The sequence below is a fragment of the Cetorhinus maximus genome, chromosome 8 (genome assembly GCF_964194155.1).
Source record: "Cetorhinus maximus chromosome 8, sCetMax3.hap1.1, whole genome shotgun sequence".
In the NCBI taxonomy this organism is placed as follows: domain Eukaryota; kingdom Metazoa; phylum Chordata; class Chondrichthyes; order Lamniformes; family Cetorhinidae; genus Cetorhinus; species Cetorhinus maximus.
The window spans coordinates 133,232,826-133,260,201 of NC_135886.1; the positions used below are offsets into that span (position 1 = coordinate 133,232,826).

The 27,376-nt window shown below is 44.1% G+C and overlaps 1 protein-coding gene across 2 annotated transcripts in view; it reads right to left on the bottom strand.

Moving 5' to 3' along the window:
- Positions 1 to 27,376, bottom strand: part of LOC144684001 (E3 ubiquitin-protein ligase RNF128-like) — a 152,962-nt gene that overhangs the window by 80,636 nt on the left and 44,950 nt on the right. The window contains exon 1 of one of the 2 annotated variants that reach the window (XM_078547663.1): positions 19,475 to 19,974. The exons of the other annotated variant lie outside the window; for it this stretch is intronic. Coding sequence (XP_078403789.1) covers positions 19,475 to 19,913 — 439 coding nt within the window. The 5' untranslated portion in view covers positions 19,914 to 19,974. Of the gene's footprint in view, positions 1 to 19,474; positions 19,975 to 27,376 lie in introns of those variants that run through there. 2 annotated transcript variants of the gene reach the window in all.

The following is a 27,376-nucleotide window of genomic DNA, read 5'->3' on the forward strand; positions in this document are numbered from 1 at the left end:
TGAATCATTACTTCGTGTACGTTGTCAACAATCACGATTGAAAATTTATTCAACATTCAGGTACTAGCAGTTTCCTTGGTAACTTCGGAAACATTTATGAACTCATTCTCATGCACAATGCAATGGTTTTTAAAAAAAAGCCATGTGTGTGGAAATCCTCTGCAAATACTGGCATATTCCCAGGAGCCCCCCTGAAAACACTGGCACAGTCCCCAGGACTCTCAGTCCTAACTCCGCAAAATAATCTATAAACATGTCAGGTTCGATATGTATGCTAACGACATCCAACTCTATCTCACAGCCACCTCTCTTGACCCGTCCATTGCCTCTGGGCTGTCCAATATCCAGTCATGGATGAGTCAAAATTTCCTCCAATTAAAACATCAGAAGACTAAAATCATCCTCGGCTTTGGTCCCCTCCATAAACTTCATTCCCTCGCCACTGACTCCATCCCCCTCCCTGGCAACTGTCTGGGGCTGAACTGGATTCTTCACAAACTCAGCAATTCTACTTGGCCCAGAGCGGAGCACCTGACCGCTGATCCTCTCCATCACAAAGAGTGCTTAACTTGCCCTATTGTAATATTGCACATCTCTATCCCTGCTGCTGAAACCTTCATGCATGATTTTGTTGCCTTAGACTTCACCATTCCAATGCACTCTTGGCCAGTCTCCCACCTTTAATCATCCATAAACTTGAGCTCACACAAATCCCAATAACCCATCACCCAACTGACCCACATTGACTCCTGGGGTAGAATTTTTCAGTCGGAGTGCGCGGGCGGGCCCGACACGCCGGCGCGTAAAATGATGTGATGACTTCGGGTGTGCATCTCGACGTCATCGCATTGCTTCGTTTAGCGGGCGCGCGCCGGAGTCAGCTACGCGCCGTCAATAACTGATAGGCCTATTAAAGCTACTAACGAATTAATTAATGTAATTGTTTACGCTGCCCATCCACCTTAAGGTGGGCGGGGGGCAGGTGAAAAGGCCAAGCGGCCTTCACGTTTTTTTAGGAAACCTCATCCACGAGCGGGATGAGGTTTCCTAAAGTTTTTCTTAATTAAATACAAAAAAAAATCTGAAATATAAATACATGTCCCATCTCTTGTGGCACAGTCAGATGAGGGGACATGTTTAGTTAAATTTTTCATTTATTTATTTATTTATTTATTTTTAAACAATCGCTTTAATCTCCCTGAGGCAGCTCCGTGCTTCAGGGAGATCGAAGAGCTCTTTTGCACACATGTGCCAAAGAGCACTGGCTCTGACTCTCCCTCCTCCCCCCCACCCGCACAGGTAGCGCTAAGCGCTACAGCTCGCGTCTTACACTGGGTGGGCCTTAATTGGCCTGCCTGCGTAAAATGGTGGCACGGAGCCAATCGCGGGCAGCGGTCAGCTCTGCGACCACTCCCGCTAATCCCGCCCGCTGACTGAAAAATTCAGGCGCTGGTCTCTAAACACCTCCGGTTTAAAACTATCTTAAATGTTCAAAGCCCTCCATGGGCTTAGCCTCAGGCCTCCCGATCTCAATAACGTTTTTCAGCCCTACAACTCTCCAAGAACAGCGTATGCCTCCAGTTCTGGTCACATCCATCCCACATTCCCTTTGCCCCAATATTGGTGTTTATGCCTTCAGCTCTGGAATTCCCACCCCAAAAAACTTTCCCACCTTCCTTTCCTCCTTAGATTATTACAAAAAAGAATTTATAGCACAGAAACAGGCCATTCAGCCCAACAGACCCACTTGGGGTTTATGCTCTACAGGAGCCTCAAAGTCTATTGTTATTCCAGAAAGGAGGGAGAGAGAAAGCGGGAAACTACAAGCCAGTTAGCCTAACATCGATCGTAAGGAAAGTGGCGGAATCGATCATTGAAAAAGTCTTAACAACGCACTTAGAAAATCAGAGTACGATCAGATGAAGTCAATATGGTTTTATGAAAGGGAAAACGAGTTTGACAAATTTATTAGAGTTTTTTTTTGAGAATGCAACTGGTAGAGTAGATGAAGGGAAGTAAAAACAAAAGGGAGTTTTTAAGGGTAAGTCATGGCAGAACAGGTCAGCCAAGTGGAATGCTGGAATGTGCGATGTGGGAAGTCAGGGGCATTTACAGTGCCCAGGGCGACTACATGTGCAGGAAGTGTCTCCAGCTGCAGCTACTCAAAATCTGTTCTGCAGCTGGAGCTGGAACCACCTGTGGAGCATCTGCAAGGCTGAGATTTTCGTGGAAAGCATGTACAGTGAGGTGGTCACATCACAGGTAAAGAGTACACAGGCAGAAAGGGAATGGATAACGACCAGACAGCATAAAACGCACTAGACAGGTAGTGCAGGAGTCCCCTGGGTCCATCTCCCTCTAACAGATTTTCCATTTTGGATACTGCTGAGGGAGATGATTTCTAGGGGAATGCAACAAGAGCTAAGTCTGTGGTACCATGAGTGGCTCAGCTGCAAAGTAGGGGGGAGGAGGAAAAAGAAGTGGGACAGTAATAGTGATAGGTGATTCTATCGTAAGTGGAACGGATAGACATGACACCAGGATGGTATGTTGCCTCCCTGGTGCCAGGCAACATACCATCCTGGTGTCATGTCTATCCATCAAGGATGCCACTGATCAGCTGCAGGACATTCTGAAGTGGGAGGGTGAACAGCTAGAAGTGATGGTCCATATTGATACCAATGACATAGGTAAAAAAGAGGGGCCAGGTCCTGAAAGCAGCACATAGGGAGCTGGGAAATAAATTAAAAAGCAGGACCTCAAAAGGTAGCAATCTCAGGATTACTCCCAGTTCCGCGTGCTAGCAAGATTAGGAATAGGAAAGTAGACCAGATGAATTTGTGGCTGGAGAGATGGTGTAGGAGGAAGGGATTTAGATTCCTGAGGCACTGGGACCGATTCTGGAGAAGATGGGACCTGTGCAAGCTGGAAGGGTTGTACCCCAGCAGGACTGGGACCAATATCCTCGCAGGGGTATCTGCTAGTACTGTGGGGGAGGGTTTAAACTAGACTGGCAGGGGGATGGGAACTTGAGCAGGGAGACATAAGAGGGAAACAAAAGATAGGAATGAGGGACAGAAAAAATAGAAAGTAAAAAAGTGAAAGGCAGAGGAAACAAGGGCTAGCAGCAAATAGGGCCACAGTACAAAAATAGTGTAAAAATATTAAAAAGACGAGTCTAAAGGCACGGTATCTGAATGCACAGAGCATTTGTAATAAAGTAGATGTATTAACAGCACAAATAGATGTCAACAGGTGTAATATGATTGCAATTATGGAGATCAAGGCTGGAAACTGAATATCCGAGGGTACTCGATATTTAGGGCAGACAGGCAAAAAGGAAAAGGCGGTGGGGCGGCGTTGTTAGTTAAGGATGAAATCAGTGCAATAGTGAGAGGATATTGGTTCAGAAAATCTAGATGTAGAATCAGTCTGGGTAGAGCTAGTAAGCAACAAGGGGCTAAAACATTCGTGGGAGTTGCCTATAGATCTCCAAACAGTAGTGATAAGGTAGGGGACAGCATTAAACAGGAAATTGGAGATGCATGAAACTACATGGGGCGACACAGTAATCCAGGGTGACTTTAATTTACACATAGATGTGGGAAAACCAAGTTAGCAATAATACTTTGGCGGATGAATTCCTGGACGAGATGGTTTTTTAGGCCAGTATGTTGAGGAACCGACCAGAGAACAGGCTATCCTAGATTTGGTATTGTGCATTGAGAAGGGTTAATAAATATTATTGTGTAACAATCTTGTTGTGCATGGTCCATTAGGGAACAGTGACTATTACATGATAGAATTCTTCATTAGAAAGTGTGGTCATCCGATCTGAAACTAGGGTCCTAAACTATGTAGGTATGAGTTAACTAGATTGGGGAACTTCATTAAAAGGCATGATGGTGGATAATCAATGGCTAATATTTAAGGAACAAAATGTTTTTTTTAAAAATTTGTTTATGGGATGATTAGTGAAGACAAATGTAGGTCCTTTACAGTCCGAAACAGGAGAATTTGTAACAGTGAACAAGGAAATGGCGAAGCAATTAAACAATTGCTTTAGCTCTGTCTTCATGGAGGAAGACACAAATAACTTCCCTAAAATGTAAGGGAACCAAGGGTCTAGTGAGAAGGGGGAATTGAAGGAAATTAGGATTACTGAAAAAAAAGTGCTGGAGAAATTAATGGGACTGAAAACTGATAAATCCCCAGGGCCTGATAATCTACTTCCCAAGGTACTAAAGGAAGTGGCCATGGAAATAGTGGATGTGTTGGTTGTCATCTTCCAGAATCTACAGAATTTTGGAACAGTCCTGGCAGATTGGAGGGAGGGAGAAAACAGGGAATTACAGACCGGTTAGCCTCACATCAGTAGAAGGGAAAATGCTAGAGTCTATTATAAAATGGGATGATAACAGGACATCTCTTATTATTCATTCACAGGATGTGGGCTTCACTGGCTGGGCCAGCATTTATTGCCCACCCCTAGTTGCCCTTGAGAAGGTGGTGGGCAACTCAATTTAGAAAATATCAACGGGATTAGACAAAGTGAACGTGGATTTATGAAACTGAAATCATGTTCGACAAACCGACTAGAGCTTTTTCGAGGGCATAACTAACAGGAGAGTTAAGGGAGAACCAGAGGATGTGGTGTTTTTGCATTCTCAGAAAGCTTTTGATAAAGTCCCACATAAAAGAGGTTAGTGTGTAAAATTAAAGCACATAGGATTGGGGATAATATACTGGCATGGATTGAGAATTGGTTAACAGACAGGAAACAGAGTAGGAACAAACGGGTCCTTTTTTGGAGTGGCAGGCGCTGACTAGTGGGGTACTACAGGGATCAGTGCTTGGGCCCCAGCTATTCAGAGTATATATCAATGATTTGGATGAGGGAACCAAATGTAATATTTCCAAGTTTGCTGACGACAAAACATGTTGGGAATGTGAACGGTGAGGAGGGCATTAAGGAGCTTCAAGATAATTTAGTTGAGTGAGTGGGCAAATACATGGCAGATGCAGTATAACATGGATAAGTGTGAAGTTATCCACTTCAGTTGGAAAAACAGAATGGCAGAGTATTATTTAAATGATGATAGATTGGGAAATGTTAATGTACAAAGGGACCTGGGTGTCCTTGTACACCAGTCACTGAAAGCAAGCATGCAGGTGCAGCCAGCAGTTAAGAAGGAAAATGTTATGTTGGCCTTCAGTGAGAGAGGACTTGAGTACAGGAGCAAGGATGTCTTTCTGCAGCTCTACGGGACCTTGGTGAGATCAAGCCTGGAGTATTGTGCGCAGTTTTGGTCTCCTTACCCAAGAAATGATATACTTGCCATAGAGGGAGTGCAGTGAAGGTTCACCAGACTGATTCCGGGGATGGCAGGATTATCATACAAGGAGGGATTGGGCCAATTAGGCCTGTATTCACTGGAGTTTAGAAGAATGAGAGGGGATTTCATTGTAACGTATAAAATTCCGAGAGGGATGGACAGACTGGATGCAGGGTTGATATTTCCTCTGGCTGGGGGGGTTCTCGAGCAAGGGGTCACAATCTTAGGATATGGGGAAGGCCATTTAGGACAGAGATGAGGAAAAACTTCTTCACTCAGGAGGGTGGTGAGCCTGTGGAATTCTCTACCACAGGGACCTGCAGAGACCAGGTCACTGAATATGTTTAAGAAGGAAATAGATAGATTTCTAGACTCTAAAGGCATCAAGGGGTATTGGGGAGAGAGCTGGAGTATGGTGTTGAGATAGAGGATCAGCCATATCGAATGGCGGAGCAGGCTTGAATGACCTGCTCCTGCTTCTATTTTCTATGCTTCGATGTTTAGCATATTTGGATTTCCAAAAGGTGTTTGATAAGATGCCGAACAAGATTAATACACAAGGCAAGGTTTCATGAGTTCTGGGTAATGCGTTAGCACGGGTAGAGAATCGATTAGCAGACAGGAAGCAAAGAGTAGGCATAAATGGGACATTTTTAGGTTGGCAGGCTGCGACTAGTGGAATGCTGGGGCTTCAGCTACTTAATCTACATTAATGATTGAGGCAAAAGAGACAGAGAGTAATGTACTAAGTTTGCTGATGCTAAGTTGGTTAGGTGGGAATGCAAGCTGTGATGAGGTCACAAAGGAGCTGCAAAGAGGGATAGACAGGCTAAATGAATCGGCAAGAAGGTACAGTACAATTTGAGGAATTGAGAGGTTGTTAACTTTGGGAGTAAGAACAGAGAAGCAAAATGTTTTTTTTTACAAGTTTCACGCCTTTTAAATGTTGATGTTTAGAGGGATTTGGGTGTACTCACACAAGGAACACAGTTAGCATTCAGGTACAGCAAGCAATTAGGAAGGCAAATAGCATACTGGGCATTTATTGCAAGGGGAATGGAGTACAAGAATAAAGATGTTTTGCCACAATTGTAAAAGGGACTATGGTGAGCCACACCTGGAGTACTGTGTGCAGATTTGGCTTCCATATTTAAAGAAAGATATACTTGCATTGGAGGCGGTGCAGTGAAGGTTCACTAGATTGGTCCCTGGGATGAAAGGGTTTTCCTATGATGAGAGGCTGAGTAAATTTGGCCTATACTCTCTGGAGTTTAAAAGAATGAGAGGTGATCTTATTGACACATACAAGGTCCTGAAGGGGCTTGACAGGATAGACAGAGGCCATTTCCTCTGGCTGGGGAATCTAGAACACGAGGTCAGTATTAGGATAGTGGGCCGGTCATTTTGGACTGAGAGGAGGGGAAATTTCTTTACTCAAAAGTGTTTTGAATGTTTGGAATTCCCTACTCCAGTCGGTTGTGGACGCTTCATCATTGAATATATTTATGGTTGGGATGGACAGGTTTTTGGTCTCTCAGGGAATCGAGGGATAAGGGGAGCAGACGAGAAAAGTGGAGTTCAAGCTGAAGATCAGCCATGATCATATTGAATGGTGGAGCAGGCTCGAGGAGCCAATTTCTTATGTACTCTTGGACCAATATTTCCTTTTATCTGTGTGTGTCAAATTTTATTTGATAGTGTTCCTGCAAAGCTCCTTGGGATGTTTTACCACATTAAAAAAGGTGCTATGTAATGTGCAGTAACTCCCAAACAGGGGAGGAAGGACCTCAGAGCTGCTTCCCCTTGCCTGTCAGTTTGCCTAAATGTGGCAGAAGGACCATAAAGGGACATGGGCAGGGTTTCCATTGACCCTCTGGTGAAGTTACACCAGGAGCAGCACTGAGGAGACTCACAAAGACAACAGATGAAGAAACCATACTTTTTCCCTAGGGTGCTTTCACAGACATCACCGAATAAATAGGGGAGGAATCCATTTGTAATGGTCATTTATCCACAGGAACTCCATTATTTCCAGCCAGCCTGTCTTAAGGCTTTGAACATAGGACGACACAGACAATCACCCTGCAACCTCACTGCAGCACAAAACCCAATGGCGGAAAAATACTCCTATCAGTGAATAGAAAAGCTTCAAAAGACACATGTTGGCTTAGCTCAATGGGTAGTTCTCCCTGCTCAGCAAGACGGCCACTCCAGGATTTGAACACCTAACCCAAGGCTGTGTTTTCAGTGGAATGTTGAGTGAGAGGATGTCTGCTTTCCAAGCTCAGGTTTTTCTGTTTCAGTATAAAAGATCCCATGCCAATGTGTGAAGAGCAAGGGTTGCAGGTGGGGGTGGTCTCCTGGTGTCCTAGGCAAAAGCCCTCTCTCAACCAACAAAATAAAAACAGACTAAACTGGCCACTCGTCTCATGCATTATTTATGGCGGTTTGTGGTGTGGCCAAGTTTGCCTGTATAACAATGATTGCACTTTGAAAAGCACTTAATTGGATCTAAAGTGCTATATCAATGCAAGCTCTATCTTTCTCTCAAAAAAAATAGAAGTTACATTCCTCATTGATAAGCGCCAGGTTCTGCCTAGCTGATGTTAACGTGGATTCAAATACAATATTCTCACACTGAGCTGAGAGGTAATTAAGAATGAGAGAGCTGCTACATAGCTTATTCTGTCATTTAAACTCATCTTCAGAACCAGCCTATTTTCACTTTCTCCTGTCTTTCACCAAGTCCACAGTTACTCTGCTCATTAGCGATTAGGAATCTGTCCATCTACATTTTGAATGCTTCAACAGCCATCCCTCACTCAATATGGAAACTATCCAAGTCGTGTTCAGCTTGGAATTTCCTGAGCCTAACTCTACGATACTATACACCCACTATTTCATCTCTCCTGGTGGTACAAAAAGTGTTTCTCAGCCTCAAAGACTTGTTCTGTGAATACAACAGTTTGGATCAAGTTCCCCTTATCCTCTTCACCTCTAATTTAGAAGAGGTGGTCATTAGGCTCCTCGAACCTGTTCCACCAACCAGATTATGGCTGATCTGTATCTCAACTTCACTTATCTGGATTTGCCCCATATCACTTAGATATTTGTTGGGCAAGAGTATCAATCAATCTCAGCCATGAACACTTCAATTGACCCAACACCGGGGCCTTCTGAGAGAAAGAGTTCCAGATTTCCACTACCCTTTGTGTGAAGAAGTCCTTCTTGACATCACTCAACTGGCCCAGCTTTAATTTTAGTGTGTGCCTTCTTTTTAGGAACTCCCCCAACTAGAGGAAATAAGTTTTTTCAGATCTACCTTTCGAATCCTTAAATCATTTTAAACACCTCAGTTGCACCAGCCATCAAGGGAATACCAGTTGCCTTACAAATTCCCCTCATGCAATTAAAACTGTTTTTTCTATTCTGCTGTTTGCTGATTACACAGTATCTGGCAGCAAGCTCCAGGTGTTTACATTGCTTACAATTGATTGAAACCAGATTTAACAGACTTGTATATCAAGTAAAACTGGGTCTACAAGCATTCTTCTGCTCAATGAAAAGCAGATTTAACAGCATTAATGTTGGAAACAACAGAGATATCGTCAAATGAAAAGACCTGACAAGACCTGACAAGACCTTCAAAAGCTTGGGTCAGCAATGATAACATTTTCTATTCAATAACTCACATTTAGATTAGAGGTGCTATATAAATGTGTCATAGTACTGAAATGGCTCTCAAAGTCACAAATGATATCCTATGCCTCCTCGACCGGTCTGCAGCTTTGACATGGTTGACCACACCACCCTCCTACAAAGCTCTCGCCTCGTTCCATTCTAATCCATCTAATCATAGTCAGAATCACTTGCAATGGCTTCTCTTCCTCTTCCCACACAGTTACCTCTGGTGTTCCCCAAAGATCAATCCTTGGCCTCCTCCTATGTGTCATCAAAATACTGCCCCTCGGCAACATCAAAAACACACCGTCAGTTTTCGTGTGTATGCTGATGACACCCAGCGCTACTTCACCATCTCTCTCTACCCCCTCACAGTTTGATTTGCCAGACTTGCTTGTCCAACATCCAGTTTTGGATGATTGGAAACTTTCTCCAACTAAATAATCGGCAAGACAGAAACCTTCACTTTCAGTCACTGCCCAGTGGCCACTGACTCTATCCTTCTCCCTGGAAACTGTCTGAGGCTGAATCAAACTATTCACAACCTGTGTGCCATATTCGACTAAGATGAGCTTCTAATCACGTATCTGTTTTTTCACTGAGATCGCCTTCACAACATGTCCCAACTTTGCCCCGCCTCAACCTATCTGCTGCCAAAACCCTCATTCATGCCTGTTAGCTCTGTACTTGACTATTTCAACTCATGCCTGGCCTGCATCCCCCATTCTACCCTCTATAAACATGGGTAACAAAGTTTTGAATGACCTCATGTCCTAACTCACACCAAGTCCTGCTCACATATTCCCTCCGTTCTCGTTGACCTATGTTGGCTCCTAGTCAAGCAACGCCTCGATTTTCAAAATTCTTATCCTTATTTTCAAATCCCTTCACGGCTTCACCAATCCTTATCTCTGAAACCTCTTCCGTCCCTATAATCCTCTTGAGGTCTCTGTGCTCCTCCAATTCTGGCCTCTTCAGCATCCCCTATTTTAATCATTTGATCATTGGTGGCCGTGCTCTCAGCTGCCAAGGCCCTAAGCTCTGGGATTTCCTCTATGAACTTTTCTGCCTCACTTTCCTCCTTTAAGACGCTTCTTAAAACCTACCTTTGGCCAAACTTTTGGTCATCTGCCCGAATATCTCATGGGGCTCGGCGTTAGGTTTTGTTTAATAATGTTCCTGTGAAGCACCTTAGCATAGTTTACTACATTGTGGGCACTATATAAATGCAAATTGTTGTTTTAGAGCTGGAAGAAGTTATAGAAAAAGGCAGGGGGTGAGGCAACTGGGTTGGTGTTTGAAAACAAAGATGAGAATTTTAAAACAGAGGCATTGCTAGATTGGGGGATAATCAAAGTCAGTGGCTACAGTGGTGACAGGTGAACAGAACTTGGTGTTAAGTTGGGATACAGGCAGCAGGATTTTGGATGAACTCAAGTTCATGAAGGGTGCAAGGGAGGAGGTTGGGGGAGTTGGCCAGGAAGGCTTTCAGCCTTGGTGCTGATAAAATGGAACTTTGACAAAAAAATCTCAAGCTAATGAGAATGCAAAAAACTTGAGACAATGAAGTAAATGCTTGGAACACTCAAGAGTCAGACAGCATCTGTGCTGACAACAGACAGCCTAACATTTTAGGTTTGTGGACTCCATCATAAAGATGCACAATAACCCAAAAGGATAACTTGTCTCTTCTCACCACAGATGCTGCTTGACTTAAGTTTCCAGCATTTCTGTTTTTGTTTCTTAGAATTTCTATCTCCCCAGTCATTAAATCCCTGAACAATTGCTCCAAAGGAGAGGCTTTCATCTTATCTATGGAATTTACCAACACCAGAAAACCAATGTCCAAAGTTATTAACAGCTTGAGCAGCTGGTGTAGTGCTGTATGGTAGGGGAAACCAATCTCTCCTGAAGCGCATCTAACACCTTCTAGAGCTAGAAATCTAGTGGGAATGAGAAAAAGGGAACAACACCACTGACAGGCAACAGAACGTTATTTCATTGCTTACTGGATTTTGCAATAATTGGTTTCCTCTTACTTCACAATTGGTGACATTCTCAGATTAAACAACGAAAAGACCTTTGCTCAGAGACTACTTTAAAAGCCGGTTCAACTATGTTTCCTAATTTGCCTAATGTTTCCTACATTACAACAGTGGCCACTCTTCTAAAGTACTTCATTGGCTGTAAAGTGCTTTATGACATCTGGTCGTCGTGGAAAGTGTTTCTTTTTAGACTAGGGTTTTATGGTAGAGGTGGGAAGAGAGCTTGAAAGCAAGAGCAAATGAGAATACAGACATAAAAACAAAAAGCTACTGCGGATGCTGGAAATCCAAAACAAAAACAGAATTACCTGGAAAAACTCAGCAGGTCTGGCAGCATCGGTGGAGAAGAAAACAGTTGACGTTTCGAGTCCTCATGACCCTTCGAGAATACAGACATCCATTTCAGAACATTTTTGCTTCTTACCTTGATTTGCCCTCATATCAGCATAAAAAGGAACCATGTAGTAAAAATAATTACATGTGCGATATGTTTCATCCATGCTCTGGGAGCACTACGCCCCCAAACTCCTCAACCTTTGGATACCATGTTATGTCGTTCAGTTTTAAAGCGTTCTGGTCAATAGCTAGACTAACACCTCAATATGAATGGGACCTGCAGAAAATAATTGTAACCAGTGTAGTCCAACTCGCCAATCCAGTTAACATGGCTTGTTCCATTCTGGCTGCTGAGGAAATTTAACACAATTATCCCCTCATCACCATTGCAAACTGTAATCCAGGCAGCCAAGATTTTCACACAAGCACAAAAGGAGTCTAGTTGCAAATGCTTGGAGGTCTCATGAAAAATTCAGCATCACTCCCCTCCACTCTGTGCAACGTTACAGATTACAATAAAGAGCACTAACATGTGTAATATAAAGTATATCTTAACATCCATCATATGATTGTGTATATCAATTCAAAATGGATCTTTATTAAAAAGAAAAAAAAAGGAAATGCTTTGGGTGGAAATTGGAATTATCAATTCCAGTGGAATTAGATCACAATTTATATCACCTATAAATTTTTAGTGCTGAGTTCACAATACTTATTCCATTTGCCTGCACAAACCTTCACTGTTGGGGCTAAAGTACCTGTTGGGTGCTGGAAAGAACCATAAGGGAACAAAATGTAAGCAAATATTTCAATAATACACCTATACTTTTTTGTTGTTTATTCTTTCATGCCAACTTTGCTTCCTGGGTTTAAAATAAGGAGTCAGACTGCCCTTCAACATACAATGGGGTAGATCAATTAAGATAAATGTTGCTTAATTTTGAAAGCATCTTTTATATTTCTGAAATGCCATCACTATATTATCGGTCTCCAACTTTCCCCCAAAAGTGAAAAATTCCTAACAGAGAAAAAGACAAAACTCTCCACTAAAATATAAAGCTGCATTCTGGCAGTAGGTTAAAGTTGCATCTCCCTCAATTGGTGTGGAAATGACTTGTTTAATGACTAAACTGTGATTAACTGTTTAGTGATTAAACTGTGGCATATAGCTAGATACAGCTGCTTTAGAAACATCTTGCCAGGTCAAGTATGGAGAAAATTAAGACAGTTTGTGCTGATGTATGTTGCTTACAAGAAAACACTGGAAGATAAGATGACCTACTGAAATTTAGCTGTTCTATGCAGTTTTTGGACAATTTATGCTCTTGGAATATGTCCTTGGCAAGGACATTTTACTTACGTATTTGAACACATGAAAGTGGCAGCACAGTATCATGGATATTGCTGCAACTGTGCTTGGTTAACATGAGGTAAGAGGGAATATGACAAAATTCTCAAGAAGTTGAATAAGTGTTCTAGTAGATTACAAGTGTTTTTTCACTATATCAGAAAACTTATCTCAAAAGCAGACACAGTTTTAGTTACAAAAACATACCACAGAATAAGAAATTGGAGCAGGAGTAAGCCATTTGGCCCCTTGAGCCAGCTTTGCCAATCAAGAAGATCATGGATGATCTTCTACCACAGCTGCACTTCCCACACTACCCCTATATCCCTCGATTACCTAAGTATGCAAAAATCTGCCAATCGCCACACCCAAAAAACTGAGCAGCCACAACCCTCTGAGGCAGAGAATTCCAGCAATTCATAACCCTTTGAATGAACAAATTTCTCCTCATATCACTTCTAAATGGCCAATTCCTTATTCTGAGACTGTGACCCTGAGTTCTATATTTTCCAGCCAAGGGAAATCATCTACCTTTTCAAGCCTCATAAGAATTTTATGTGCCTCAATGAGATCAGCACTCATTCTCCTAAATTCAGGCAAGATTATACCAGATTCCTCAATCTCGTCATAGATTAATGCTTTCATCCCAGAAACCATTTTAGGGAACCTAAACTGCACTCCTTCCAAGGCAAATACATTCCTTCTTAGGCAAGGGGACCAAAACTGCACGGTACTCCAGGTGCGGTCTCACTAAGGCTATACACAATTGCACTAAGATTTCCTTAATCTTATACTTTCATCCCTTTATAATAACAACTTCAATACCATTTGATTTTCTAATTGCTTGTCGTACCAACATTTTAACTTTGTCATTTGGGTGCAAGGATACTCAGATTCCTTTGAATATCAATATTTCCCAATCTCTCCAGTTTTTCCTACGAAAGTGGAAAACTTTACACTTCTCTTTACATTTCATCTGCCACATTCTTGCCCATTCACTTTACCTGCCTAAATCCTTTTGCAGTCTCTTTGCTTCCTCCACATGGCTTATCTTCCCAACTAACTTTGTATTATCACCAAACTTGGATATATTACATGCAGTCCCCTCATCCAAGGCATTGACAGAGATTAGAAATAGCTGAGGCCCAAGCACTAATCCTCACAGCACCCGACTAGTTACAGCTTGCCAACCTGAAGATGTTCCATTTATTCCTATTATGTTTTCTGTTCATTAACCAATCCTTAATCCATGCTAATATGTTACCCTCTATTCCATGCACCTTAATTTTGCATAATTACCTTGTTTGGCACCTTATCAAATGCCCTTGGAAAACCTAAATATACTGCATCCATTGGTTTCCTTTTATCTACCCTAATAGTTATACTCCACAGATTCTGTCAAATACGACTTCCCTTTCATAAATCCATGCTGACTTTGCTCAGTCACATTTGTGATTTTTCATGTGCCTTGTTACCACATCCCTGGCCAGGATATTGAGGTTGGCGAGCGGGGAGGGGTGGGGTCTGCTCACCAACCTGTAAAATGACGCGGGATGACGTTGGGCAGAACTCTTGACGTCACCCCGCATCATTTCAATTTTCAGGTTGGCGGGAGCGCAGCTGAATCAGCTGTGCGCCCACCGACCTGTCAACGGCCAATTGAGGCCATTTAAAAACTAATTGAACAAGCTAATGGATCTGCCCGTCCATCCTTAAGGTTGGCGGGCCGGCTGGGAGTCCTGGCGGGCTTCAGAAAAAGCATGAAACCTCATCCACGGGCGGGAAGAAGTTTCATGTCGGTTTTTAAAACGGGCTGTTCCCAGGGACACACACCGAGACAAACATCAACTGCAGCTGGAGGATCATCAACTCGGTGAAAGACGCGCTTTGGTCTGCCCGAAACTTGTTGGTCTTCCAGCACAAAGAGTTGTCCCCGACCGAGTGTTGCGGACTGGCACAATCCGAAGTCCAGGACTACATGCTGAGGGACGCACTAAAGCTTGGGGCAGCCGCTGCAAAGGCGCAATGGGGAAGGGTCGCTGTCTAAGACCTTTCTGCCACAGCGCACCGAGGGGCTGGGAACTGTTTAAACCCCCTTGGGCTGTACAGCTCAAAATGAAAGGCTGTAAATGATTGTAATATTGTTTGTACTGATGCACCTGGTGATACATTTTGTAAAAGTTGAACCGGATTGTACCCTTGTAATGGTGTTTTTGGAATGGTTTGGAATGTGATTGAAGATATTTTATGAATAAAGTATATTTTTGCAAAAAAAAATAGTTTTTAAAAATTTAATAAAAAGTTTAATTAAAAGTGATGGACATGTCCCAACTCATGTGACATGTCACATGAGGGGACATGTCAGGGAAATTTTATTTCTCTACATTCACCATTTTAAAATTTGAAGCTGATCTCCCTGAGGCAGCACTTAGCCTCAGGGAGACGAGTGCACTCTTTTGCGCGCATGCACGAAAGAGCGCACTCCTGGTTCGTCCCCCTAATAATAGATTCTACCACCCTCCCTGTGACTTCTACCATCCGCCCTATGACTAATGTCAGGCCAACTAGCCTTTAATTCCCTGTTTTCTCTTTCCCTCCTTTCATGAAATGTGGTGTTACATTTGCTAACTTCCAATCCATGGGACTGTTCCAGAATCCAAGGAATTCTGAAAGTGCAGTCTACCATAATTCCAATGCTACTGGAAAAGTTTATTCTGAAGATTTTAATGACTATATTAAGTTTGCTCTACCAATGACTTTTGTCCCTATTTTCAAGATTCTCCTAAACTGCTTTCTAGACCATAAGTTAGCTCACAGAGGCCATTAATGCTGTATCATTAAGTTGATCTGCAAACTGAATGGATACCAATAATTGAGTTAATTTATTTGATAGCTATGAATCATAGTAACATGAAAACATTTAGGCAGGAGGGAGTCCATCAAGTCTGCTCCTTTAAATCTGCATATTTACCATAATTCTGGGACTAGTATTTTAGAAAATATTTGAATACATGATACTATGATACTCATCTCCAATATTTTAAGAGATGTGGATATATGTGTCCTACAAGATCCATCTTCCACCATTTTATGAAAGATGTGAAAATCTGGATGCAAGATGCTTCCGCTACCAATTTCTGACAGACACACAGGAAAGAAGGAGATAATACTTATTATAAAATGCATTAATCAAAAAGATTAACAAATTAAAACACTGCTGTACAAAGAATGGCTCTATTAACAAAAGGTCTAGGGAATAGATACTGTGGGTATGTGGGATGCACTAAATGTCATGAGCACAGATGTTATTCTATAATGCAGAACTAACTACAAAGGTTGAATCATTTCCCTTATTAGACTGTTAAATGCAGATCCAAGCTACACTGATGAAATCACAGAAGATACCAGTATCTGTTCAAATATATTGTGAATGTCAAGTTTTATGTTTGCATCTGAAATGATAATCAGCAGCAGATAAAGAAACACTTTCAGTCATCACTAAAAACCACACACAGCTTATAAGCATTATAAAGTGGAGATGACTCTGGCTATCAGGAATTTAAAATTCTGGAAAAAAATTAAGCAAGTTAGGTTCATTACAATGGAGAAGTCAAATAGTTCTAATTGAACTCGGCAAGATAAATTTTGGGGGGTTTCGAAGAAGTCATATTGGACTCAAAATGTTAACTCTGTTTCTCTCTCCACAGATGCTGTCAGACCTGCTGAGTTTTTCCAGCACTTTCTGTTTTAAGATTAAGGGAACAGACTAATGTGATCCAGATAAGTTGTTTAGAACAGCGTAGGAGTGCAGGAGGCAAGCTAAAAAAAATCAGTAACAAGTAATGAAAAACAGAGAGCCAAGCAGAGCCCTTCACCAAAGGGCAAGTGACTGGAATATGTTAGCAGCAAAGCCACACAGACTGCATGCATTTATATGAACACAATGGACTGAGAAGAAGTATGAGTGAAGGTGGGTGGAAGATTTAAAAGACCGTATGCAAATAAAGTCACATAAGGAACTGCAGTCCGAACTGTTGAACAATAATGCAGAAATCAACAGCACAAATCACTTTTCCTAAAGGTTAACATTAGTCCTGCTGGTACAATCACTCAACACTACAGGGAGCCAATTAACTTTAAGAAGCTTTCGAGGAATGCTATGTTAAAAATCACAAAGTTTGAATATAGTTATAAATCATATAGATTCTGATTACATTGCACACACTATACAACCACACTGAAGTTCATATGTTCTCCGTTAACATTCTACAGAAGTGAACACAGAGTGAATGCAGTTCGCAACCTGGCAGCAATGTACTATGGGATTTAAAATATGCAACTCAAAATAAGCATGTCCTACCTATTGATCCTACATTAAAACAGTAACTATACTTTAAAAGCACCTCATTGGCTGTGAAGTGCACTGGGATGTCCAGAGGTCATGAAAGATGCTATGTAAATGCAAGTTCTTTTTTTCTCTAGGCTGTAGTAGTAAATATATGGAGCCTGGTGGACGACTTTTTAAAAAATTCATGTCCCATTAATTTACACATAAATCAAGCTGCTGTGACTGACATATCTTGGCATTCTGATTTAGAAGGATCTGTCCTTTCAGGTGAGTGTAAAAGGATCCCATGGTATTATTCAAAGAGAAGATGCGGAGTTATCCCTGGCATCCTAGCCCAAGTCCATTAAAGGCACAATATAAATGCAAGTAATTATTTCTTGGCTGCCACCCAAACTTCCAGGCCCATAAAATTCATAGAGGCCAAACCTCTGAACACAAGGGCAGTAAGAATGAGTAGCCCATTGACAAATGTTGGGTTTATTCATTCTTGGGCAAGAGCCGCTTTTATTGCTCATCCCTAGTTGCCTGGTAGGTCATGGAACAGTGGTTTGCTTGGTCAATTTAGAAGGCCATTAAGAGTCAACCACATTGGCGCATGACTGAGGTCACAAAATAAGCAGATTTCCTTCCTGAACAGATCTCATTCCACAAAAGAACACTAGTGAACCAGTTAGTTTTTAAAATTACAATTTGACAGTGCCAAGTGTAGTGTCAGTCATGGCTTAGCTGGTGGCACTCTCTGAGTCACAAAGTTATGGGTTCAAGACCCACTTCAGGACTTCAGTGTGAAAAGCAAGGCTGATATTACAGTACAGTATTGAGGGAGTGCTGCACTGATGGAGGTGCCATCTTTTGGCAGAGACGTTAAATCAAAGCCTGCTCGGGTAGATGTAAAAGATCTCAAGGCACTGTTTGGAAGAAAGGCCAAGGATTTACTCCGAGTCCTGGCCAATAATCATCCCTCAATCGACATCACTGAAACAGATTATCTGAGCCATTCGTGGCCATATTTAGTTATACCCAGTGTTTTATTTCTGATCCTATTAAAACCAAATCCAAATTCTCAAACTTCCATGGTGGGATTCAATTGTATTCCTGAATCTTTAGTCCAAGCGTCTATATGACCAGTGCACTAACATAACCACTATGTCCAAAACCCGCTGTATAGGCATAGGCATAAACAAGATGGTCTATTTAAAAATATACCCCTCCTTCAAATCCTAAAGATATTGATTCCTTACTAGGCGATAATTCCATGGGTATAGGTGTCCTACAGATATTACCCAAGCGGGCAACTAGTCTCCTGCAAGTCGTTAACACTATTCTACCTTGAAGGCATCAAATGAATGTTGGCATTCAGCACGGACACACAAATGGCAGCACTGCACAAACTATTCTCTTGCTAATCCAGGTGCACTTCGATCTACTTTAGCATTGACTGCCACCAGAAACCGATCAAACTCGTTCAGCACACCGACAATCGCCGCAGTTCAGATCATCCATCTCATCACAAAACCAGATTGGTGTGGCTCATCTCATTATCACATCAACAACAACCCACCTTTAAAATAGCACCTTTATGGCCCTGGGTACTTCACAGGAGTGATTTTCAAAACAAAATTCAACATTAAGGAGATATTAGGGCAGGCGGCCACAACTCTGATCAAAAAAGAGTAAGTTCTAAGGAATAGAAGCAGCAAGGCGGGAGAATTCCAGAGTTTAGGACTGAGGAACTTGAAGTCATGGAGGAGAAAGGAAAGTCAGGGAGAGACAACAGGCCAGAATCGGAGAGATCTGAGAGCTGGGCAAGGTCACAGTGACAGGAGAGGAGAGGCCAATGAAGGATTTGAATTCTCTTTGAACAATCTGGGAAATTCTTCTGCTAATCGCCCTTCAGTCCCTGAGATTTGACAATTGCCACCAGTTCTGCCCTTAGCTGAGCACATGAGGTAACTTCATGTAAACTGATCCTAATCTGTGTTTGCGTTCTCATTTTTGTGACAGTCCCACCTGATAAGTCACAAGGTGCCTTTGAGCTCTTATAAAAGTTCCAGTATGAACGCCCTGATGTTTTAACCCAAACAGTCCCCGAATAAAATGTCACATCTTTTGTAACAGCTCGCAAAAGAAAAACATTTGCAAGTTTCACCTAAATAAAAACAAACAACCTTTGGAGTCCGAATAAACTCCTAGCAGGTCAATTAAGTTGTTATTGTCGAGACAGGAACCAGTTTGATAGTAATTCCTGCTCAGGGGGTGATGGTGAATGAAGCTTCTTTGCAAAAGTTTAAGATAGTTGTTGCTGTTTGCTCTCCGGCTATCTGGTCACTGGCGGGGTGGTGCAGAGCGAACTTGGGCAAACCGGTGGTCCAAGTCTTACCTGGGTGGGACATCTGGACCACCTCGTTGGCCGGAGTGGGGTAGTTGAAGATGACCGCCGCGTTCGCCCCTTGCTCGGTGGCGTGGAGGACCTTCTCGGAGAAAGTGCAGCCGTTGCCCCTCTCGATCAGGGCCACCCAGGGCTGCTGGGGGTCGGGTCTGAAGTACGGGATGTCGGCGCTGCAGCCGTACGGCCGGGGCGACTGGGGTACGCCCACCAGCCCTTGGACGCTGTCCAGCGGCGAGTCCCGGCCGTAGACCCCGCTCTCCGACCTCTGCCAGAGGGTCCGGTTGGTGCCGGGGTCGGTGAAGCTGACGTTGATGTACGCGGTCCAGAAGGAGCTGACCAGCGAGCAGTACAGGCACAGCACCTGCCCGGCGGTCACACTCAGCATCCCGGGGCAGGAGAGGCGAGCGGAGCCTCGCCAGGGATTCGGCATCGCTCTCCCCCCTTTGCAAGAGCGAAATGCAAGTCTACCTCCTCCTCCTGCTGCTGCTGCTGCTGGCACTGGCTCCAAGGAGAGAGGAGAGAGGGGGGGGGTAAAAAAAAACACTAAAACAGGCTCAACTCTCCCTCCCCACCCACCCCAGTGTCAATTTGCCACTGTGGCTGGAAAGTCCCTCTGATGCTCCAACCTGCCCAGGTAAGAACTCCACGTCCTTTGATCTGATATACGCCTCCGGCTCACAATCCCCACCCTCCACACAATCATTTAAAAGGGCAACACACCTCCTGCTGCCATCACCGCCCTCCCCGTCGCTTCTTTCCCCTAGCACGACTTTCCACCCAGTCGAAAACAGGAACAAATGCTTTAAGAAGTGGGCGCGGTAGCACAGAGCGGATTAGTACAGTGGCCGGGGTTTCTCCTCCCCCCCCCTCCCTCCACCTCGCAGTCATCAGCATATGTCAAATTTCAAAGATCACAATTTATATGACAGGAGCACACCCTTTCTTCCTTTCGTATTAATCGTCGAGATTATTTGAAATTCTTGCATTTTGTCCTGGTGAGTGCAAAACAATAAACTTCGGCAAAGTGCCTCTCTTTTCAGTCTATATATATATATATATATATGTGTGTCATTGCTATTGGCAGAATTGCCACTGCCTCAATGGCTGTGCAATCCCAAACTTCTCTTCCTTCTTGCCTTTCGGACTTCACATTGAGTTCAACAACTTCAGATCATGAACTTTCTCCTCCATCCCCACCCCCCCCCCTTTTCTATCCCCCTTTTTCCAATAATTTATCATTTTAAAAAAGATATATTTTTCTTTTCCCACCTATTTTTAAATTTATTTCGATCTATTGTTTTATCTCCACCTTTTGGCCCATTTCGATCCCTTTCCCCCCACCCCACCCCCACTAGGGCCATCTGCCACTTGCTTGGCCTGCTTGCTACCCTTAATGTCCCCATTAACACATTCCTTAGATAATATCACCACCGCCAACGCCCCTTTGTCCTTTTGTCTATGACATTTTTGGCAATCTCTTTGCCTCCACCTATCAATGACCCTCTATCCTGCTCTACCTGTCCCACCCCCCTCTACCAGTTTATATTTCACCTCATTTCTCTATTTCCTTAATTCTGATGAAGAGTCATACGGACTCGAAACGTTAACTGTCTTCCTCTCCGCAGATGCTGTCAGACCTGCTGAGTTTTTCCAGCTATTTTTGTTTTTGTTTCAGATTTCCAGCATCCGCAGTATTTTGCTTTTCTCTTCCTTCTATGTGTATTCATGCCCATTTCTTGACTGCTTTTTTGACCCATCCTCACATTGCTTTCTAACTCTTTCATTTTGCCAGAAAGCCTTTACATCAAAAGGGTTTTTTTTCTAATATCTGGCTTTCTTTTGAATGTTCGATGTCTGCCTCAGTTTTAGGATTATCTTGTCTCCTTTCAACTCTTGCAGATCACATTTGACCTCGTTCCCCCCACCTTTCAATCTTCTATTTAATTCCTATTTAAGGTCTTCAGTTAATGGATAAGATGAGGGTGGTTTTAATTTCCTTGTAATTTTGTCCCAAGCTTTAAAACTAATTTCATTATGACATCCTCTATGAAACATGTGACAATGTGACAATCATACTCACATCACAGAGGGGTTCGGTCATTGCACAACAACACATCAACAAAACAACAGAACACTAAGCTATTCTGACAAATCAGTGATATAATTCTCTCCATGGCTCCCCCAGCAGTCCAAGCCTCTGGGATCTCTGCACTTCTCCAATTCTGGCCTTTTGCGCATCCCCAATTTGCATCATTACACTTCTGGCGGCCACGCTTCAGGTACCTCTGAACTTTCCTTCCATAATCCCTCTTCCCTCTCTTACTTCATCAAGTCACTCCTTAAAACCTAGCCCTTTGGCCAAATTCCTTGGACACTTGTACCTCTTGATGTGTCTCAGTGATAACATTCCTGTGACGCGCCTTGGGATGTTTCACTATGTTAAAGGTGATGTTTAAAATTTACAATTAGAGGGGAGAGGAGGAAGGAATTTTTCACCCAGAGGGTTGTAGGCGTCTGGAATTCACTCTGAAATGGTAATAGAGGCAGAAACCATCAAATCATTTAAAAGGTGGCTGGATATCCACTTTAAGTGCCGTAACTGCAGCGTTACAGGCCAAATGCTGGAAATCAGGATTACGCTGGATGGCTTGTTTTTGGCTGGCACAGATACGATGGTGCAGACAAGCAGCCTCTTTCTGTGCCATAAACTTTCTATGACTCTACGTTGTTCAGATGGTCCTGCTGAAGCTCTCCTGGTTGGACTGTATCATGGCAACTGCATTCAGTTCTTGCCATTGAAACATGAGGGAAACATCAAGTAATCCAGAAGCTTGGACAAATAAGAGAGACTGTGAATTCAAATATACCTTTGGCAGTTTGAGAATTTGAATTCAGCTAAAGAAAAATGAAATACAAGGTGGAGCTTTAACCATGGGGCAGTGTTCCCAATGGCAGAACAGGAAGTGGTGGCGGTTCTGTGCTCTCACTTTTTGCTAGTTCCCACTCAATTGTAACGAGAATGTACAGTGCCGGCAGCAGGCACAGGAGACATGTGCGATTCCTCGGCAGGGGAGGCTTTTCAGTGGTGAGACCCGCCGTCAGCTGACAATGCCTAAGGTACGGGTGGACTATGGAAGAGCCTCTTGGACAGTGAGGCTCTTCATCACAGCTACAACTTTCCTGCCCAACTCCGTCGCTGTGAGCATAAGACTTAACTGAGAGCACAAAAGTGACACGGGTGTTTTTCAAATTTAAACTTCACTTGTAAACATTTCACTTTACATTGGTTTCACTTTATTCATGCATGCGTCATCGTTATTTGTTGAGACTAGCTTAGTCAGAGAGCTAAATGTACGGTACACCTCATGGTTGTGTTGGCACACATTGATGGTTACAGGTGATTAAGGGACATTTCTTTATTGGGGAAGAAACAATTGTGTTTTTGCACTCATTCTTTATTGAATGTTCATGTTAGTGTCCAGTGTTGTACGCATCACTCTGCAGAACATGGCTGCACTTGCAGGCTCAGCTGGCCCCCCCTTCAATGCATTGTAAAGGACATTGTCTGAGATCACTCTCAGTGGGGATGCCCTGTAAGGACTCTGTTAGCCAATACCCTAGGCAGGGTATTACGCTCGGCGTGCGGGCACGCCCCCGACACGCCCGAGTGTCAATTGACGCACAATGACGTCGGGTGAGCATATTTCGTTCGGCGGGCACATGCTGGAGTCGGCTGCGCGCCCGCCGACAACTAAAAGGCCTATTAAGGCCACTAAGAAGCTAATTAAATTCAAATTTACGCTGCCCGGCCAACCTAATGGTTGGCGGACAGGCGAAGAAGCCAAGCAGCCTTTACATTTTTTAGGAAACTTCATCCACGGTTGGGATGAAGTTTCCTAAAGCAAATAAACATCAAATAAAAATTTTAGTTTTGATTTAAAAACGTATCCCAGCTCATGTGACAGAGTCACACGAGGGGACATGTTTTATGACAATTTTATTTCTTTTATTTTTTTTTAAACAGTGCTTCATCTCCTTGAGGCAGCTCCGTGCCTCAGGGAGTTTGAAGCGACCTTTCACGTGCATGTGTTCAGTTCGTGCTCTGCCCACTCGTCCTCCTCCCTTAATTGGCCCACCCGTGTAAAATCGCGGTGCGGAGCCCATCGCGGTGCAGAGCTAATCGCGGGCGGTAGTCGGCTTCCTGACCGCCCCTGCCAAGGGCAAAATCCTGCCCCCTGGGATGGGCCCACATGTGGACAGTACTGACACTGTCCTTTATGTCCTCATTTTCTTACCTTGACTGACTGTTCCCACCACCCCCTATCACACCCAAGATGCCAAGCCCTTCCCATTTCATTCCTCCATGCCCTTGCTCCCACCTTCTGTCCTTCCTTGGGCCCCTCTTCCAGAGCGCCCCACTCTCACCACTCACTCACCCTTGCAAGTCCCGAGCCTCCATAAAAGCTGCCATTTCCCTGCCACCCCTCCCCTAAGCCGTAGATTTCAACAAGGAAACCACTGACCTCAGACACAACAGCACAAAGCTGACCTGTTGCACGCCACCTTTAAACAAACCTGAACTGGGTGTCACGAGGTTTTCGTGCACCACTGACTTTATCTTGAAGGTAGGATGTAGTTAAGAAATGTTTCATGTTAATGAGCATTCGTGGAATCTGCCACAGGATGGCATGAGGATGGACACACCACAAACACACCGCTGACTTAATCTCTGCATCTCAACCTGTCATTGGCAAATCAAAATTTTGGCTCCCACCTAATTCAGTGACCCCACACACAATGTTTCCTGGACTGGCTGGTGTTGCTCAAGGGGAGGACCTCCTTTGGGGGTTCCCTGTGCCCCACCTCAAGGACCCCCACCTCTAACTTTCCCCCACACCAGCCTCTGAAACCCGGCCCCCCGCAACCTCCTCCCCAACCCTTGTCGGAGCCTGCCAGCTAGCCAGGCCCCACCAATAACCCAGGCTCCATCACCTCCTGTTCTTTGGTTACTTCCTGCAGTCCCAGCACAGGACACTGCTCAAACCAGGCGCTGCTGAGGCTACAGAGCTGCTGGCCAATCGGATCTCTCAGGCAGGACTTGAGGGGCCAGAAGTCTTGCCCTGAGCTAATTAATGTCCCACCGAATGTACAATGGCTGCATGACTGTTGGCTTCATCGTGGGTGGAGTCCTGACCAGCATTTTAGTCAGGAAGTGGCAGAAGGGGAACACAGCGCCCTGTTCTGACTCTTATTTCCCACTCCCTTAACCCACACATGCACATGCACTGTTGTGTTGGAGTGGGATTTTTTTATGACACAATACACCAGTATGTTGCCTCCGAAACATTCCTGAGCAGTGCAGTAATATGGTAACGTGATGAAAGTATCTCAACACTGGTTCACATGATTCATCAGTATTTGAATCCTTGTAATTTTTTAACTTTTATTGAAGGATGTAAACATATGATCAGGAATAACTCACCCCGCAACCTTCACAAGTGCACAGTGAACAGGTGGTAATAAACAGGCGGAGTCAGACTATGTGGCAGAGGTGGCAATAGGTGGTTGGAGTGATGGTGATAGTGACTAGTGGTACATTTTCATGCTAGAATCACTAGAATGCCAGTGAAAAATTGTAGCCTATGCATTGGTAAAACTAGAACCATCATCCCTAGTATTTAATCATGTGTTTTAAGGCCTGAGAATCGGCCTGCATGAGAATTAGCACTAGCTGTAGTCCAGTCAATCCCTTCCAAAAATGGCAATACTTGTGCTCACTGTGGGTTCTTTGACTCCAGATCTCCCATAAAGCACCTATATGCAATCTTTACTGAGAATTCGCCTAACAAAATATATTAGCAGGGTTTTGTGTTGAAACCTAGCACCTTAAATCCCTTCCCAGCCTTGCCCTTTCATTTTCTCCACCACATCTTCAATTAATGGCCACTAAAAAGGCCTTATCCCTCCGCCGCTGATATTAAACCAACAGCTAGCAGCTCGGGGTTTGCCATGTGGCGTGGACAGGCAAACCCTGGCGTGTTTGCTCGATCGAGGGATGTAGCATCGGGAAGGCGGGGGCCCACTGAGAGCCACCCCCTGCCCTAGCTGCCAACTTCCCTAAATTCCCCTCACACCCTCCTCCCACCTGATCCCCCCTCCCCCCACCCAGCAAACCATCCACCTGCCATCACGCACCTGTGGCCTCAGTCCTGGGCCTTGGGTGGGTGTCATACCGGCAGCAACCACTGCCTCCCCTGTGGCACCGCTGTTTCAGAAGAGCTGCTGACCTGGGATTGGCCAGCAACTCTCAGGAGGCGGGATCTGCGCCCTTGGGAATTCCGGAGGAATACCCACACTTGCCTGCCAACTGCCTGATTGGCACATGCTCCTGACGGGCCTTCCTGGAAAGATATGAAGCAGGGGTCTCGCTAGCTCAAGAGCCAGCAGCCAAGACCCCCGTCACCACACAAGAATCCAGCCCATGTCTCTGTAATAGCTGTCATATCTTACTTATTTATTTCTATTTATGCTGTTAATTCATCCCTTTTGTTAAGAATTCTGCATGCATTCAGATAGAGAACCTTTCATTCTTTTTACCATTTATCCCTACCCTGAACTTATTTGCTGGCATGCTGTTATGTTTGTACCTATGTCTCTTCCTGTCACACTCTGGTTATCATTACCCATATCCCTATCCCTTGTCTTTTCTCGTTAACTTTCCAAATCTCCCCTCACGTGAACTCTCCCTCCACCGCACTATTTAGTTTAAAGCCCTCTCTCCAGCCTGAGTAATACACTTCACCAGGACACTGGTCCCAGCGCGGTTCAGGAGAAGGTTGTCCAAATGGTACAGCTCCCTCTTTCCCCGGTACTGGTGCCAGTGCCCCATGGCTTGAAACCCATTTTTCCCACACCAACCTCTGAGTCACGTATGCAACACACTAACCTTACTTACCCCAATGCCAATTTGCTCGTGGGTCAAGTAGTAATCCAAATAATATTACTTTTGTGGTTCTGCTTTTTAATTTAGACCCCAGCTCCTCATACTCCCTCTGCAGAACCCCTTTCTTAACCCTACCAATGTAATTGGTACCCATGTGGATCACGACAACTGGATCCTTCCCCTCCCAATTGAAATTCCTTTACAGCCCTGAGGAGATGTCCTTAACCCTGGCACCAGGCAGGCAACACAGCCTTCAGGACTCAAGCTTTTGGCTGCAGAGAACAGTATCTATCCCCATAATACTACTATCCCCTACTGCAACTACATTCCTTTTCACTCCCCCCACTTGAACAGTCCCTGCACCACTGTGCTGTGGTCAGTTTCCTCATCCTCCCTACAATCCCTGCTCTAATCCACACAAGTTACAAGAACCTCAAACCTGTTGGACAATTGCAAGGGCTCAGGCACTCCTTTGCCATCCAACAGAGGGCGGTAGTGAGAAGTGACTGAGAAGCATTCTGGGAGAAGTCAGCACAACTCAGAAGGGGATCAAGGGGAAGGACCTTGCACTCAACAGGAGAAAGAGCATCCAACAGAGGGCGGTACTGAGAAGCATCCTGGTAGAAGTCAGCACAGTCTTACCTGGCAGGGGAGAGACCATGATCATGGTTCTGCCAGGGCAAGGTTGTGAAGCCAATACTATAACCAATCGAACCCCATACCATGGGGTATCAAACACCGTCTGAGTCACGGTGAAGGACGGCGAAGGAGGATCACCTATGGATCGGGCCTTCTTCGCCAGGAGGATCCTGTTGAAGGCGTGTGGTTTGGAAGCTGCGGAGATCTACACCCTGCAGGACTTCCCCAGCGCTGGATATTTCGATGTGACGCTCGAGCGAGTGGCAGACTGCGTCCAGCTCCTGAGGGTGTTCGAGGAGAAGAGAGACCTG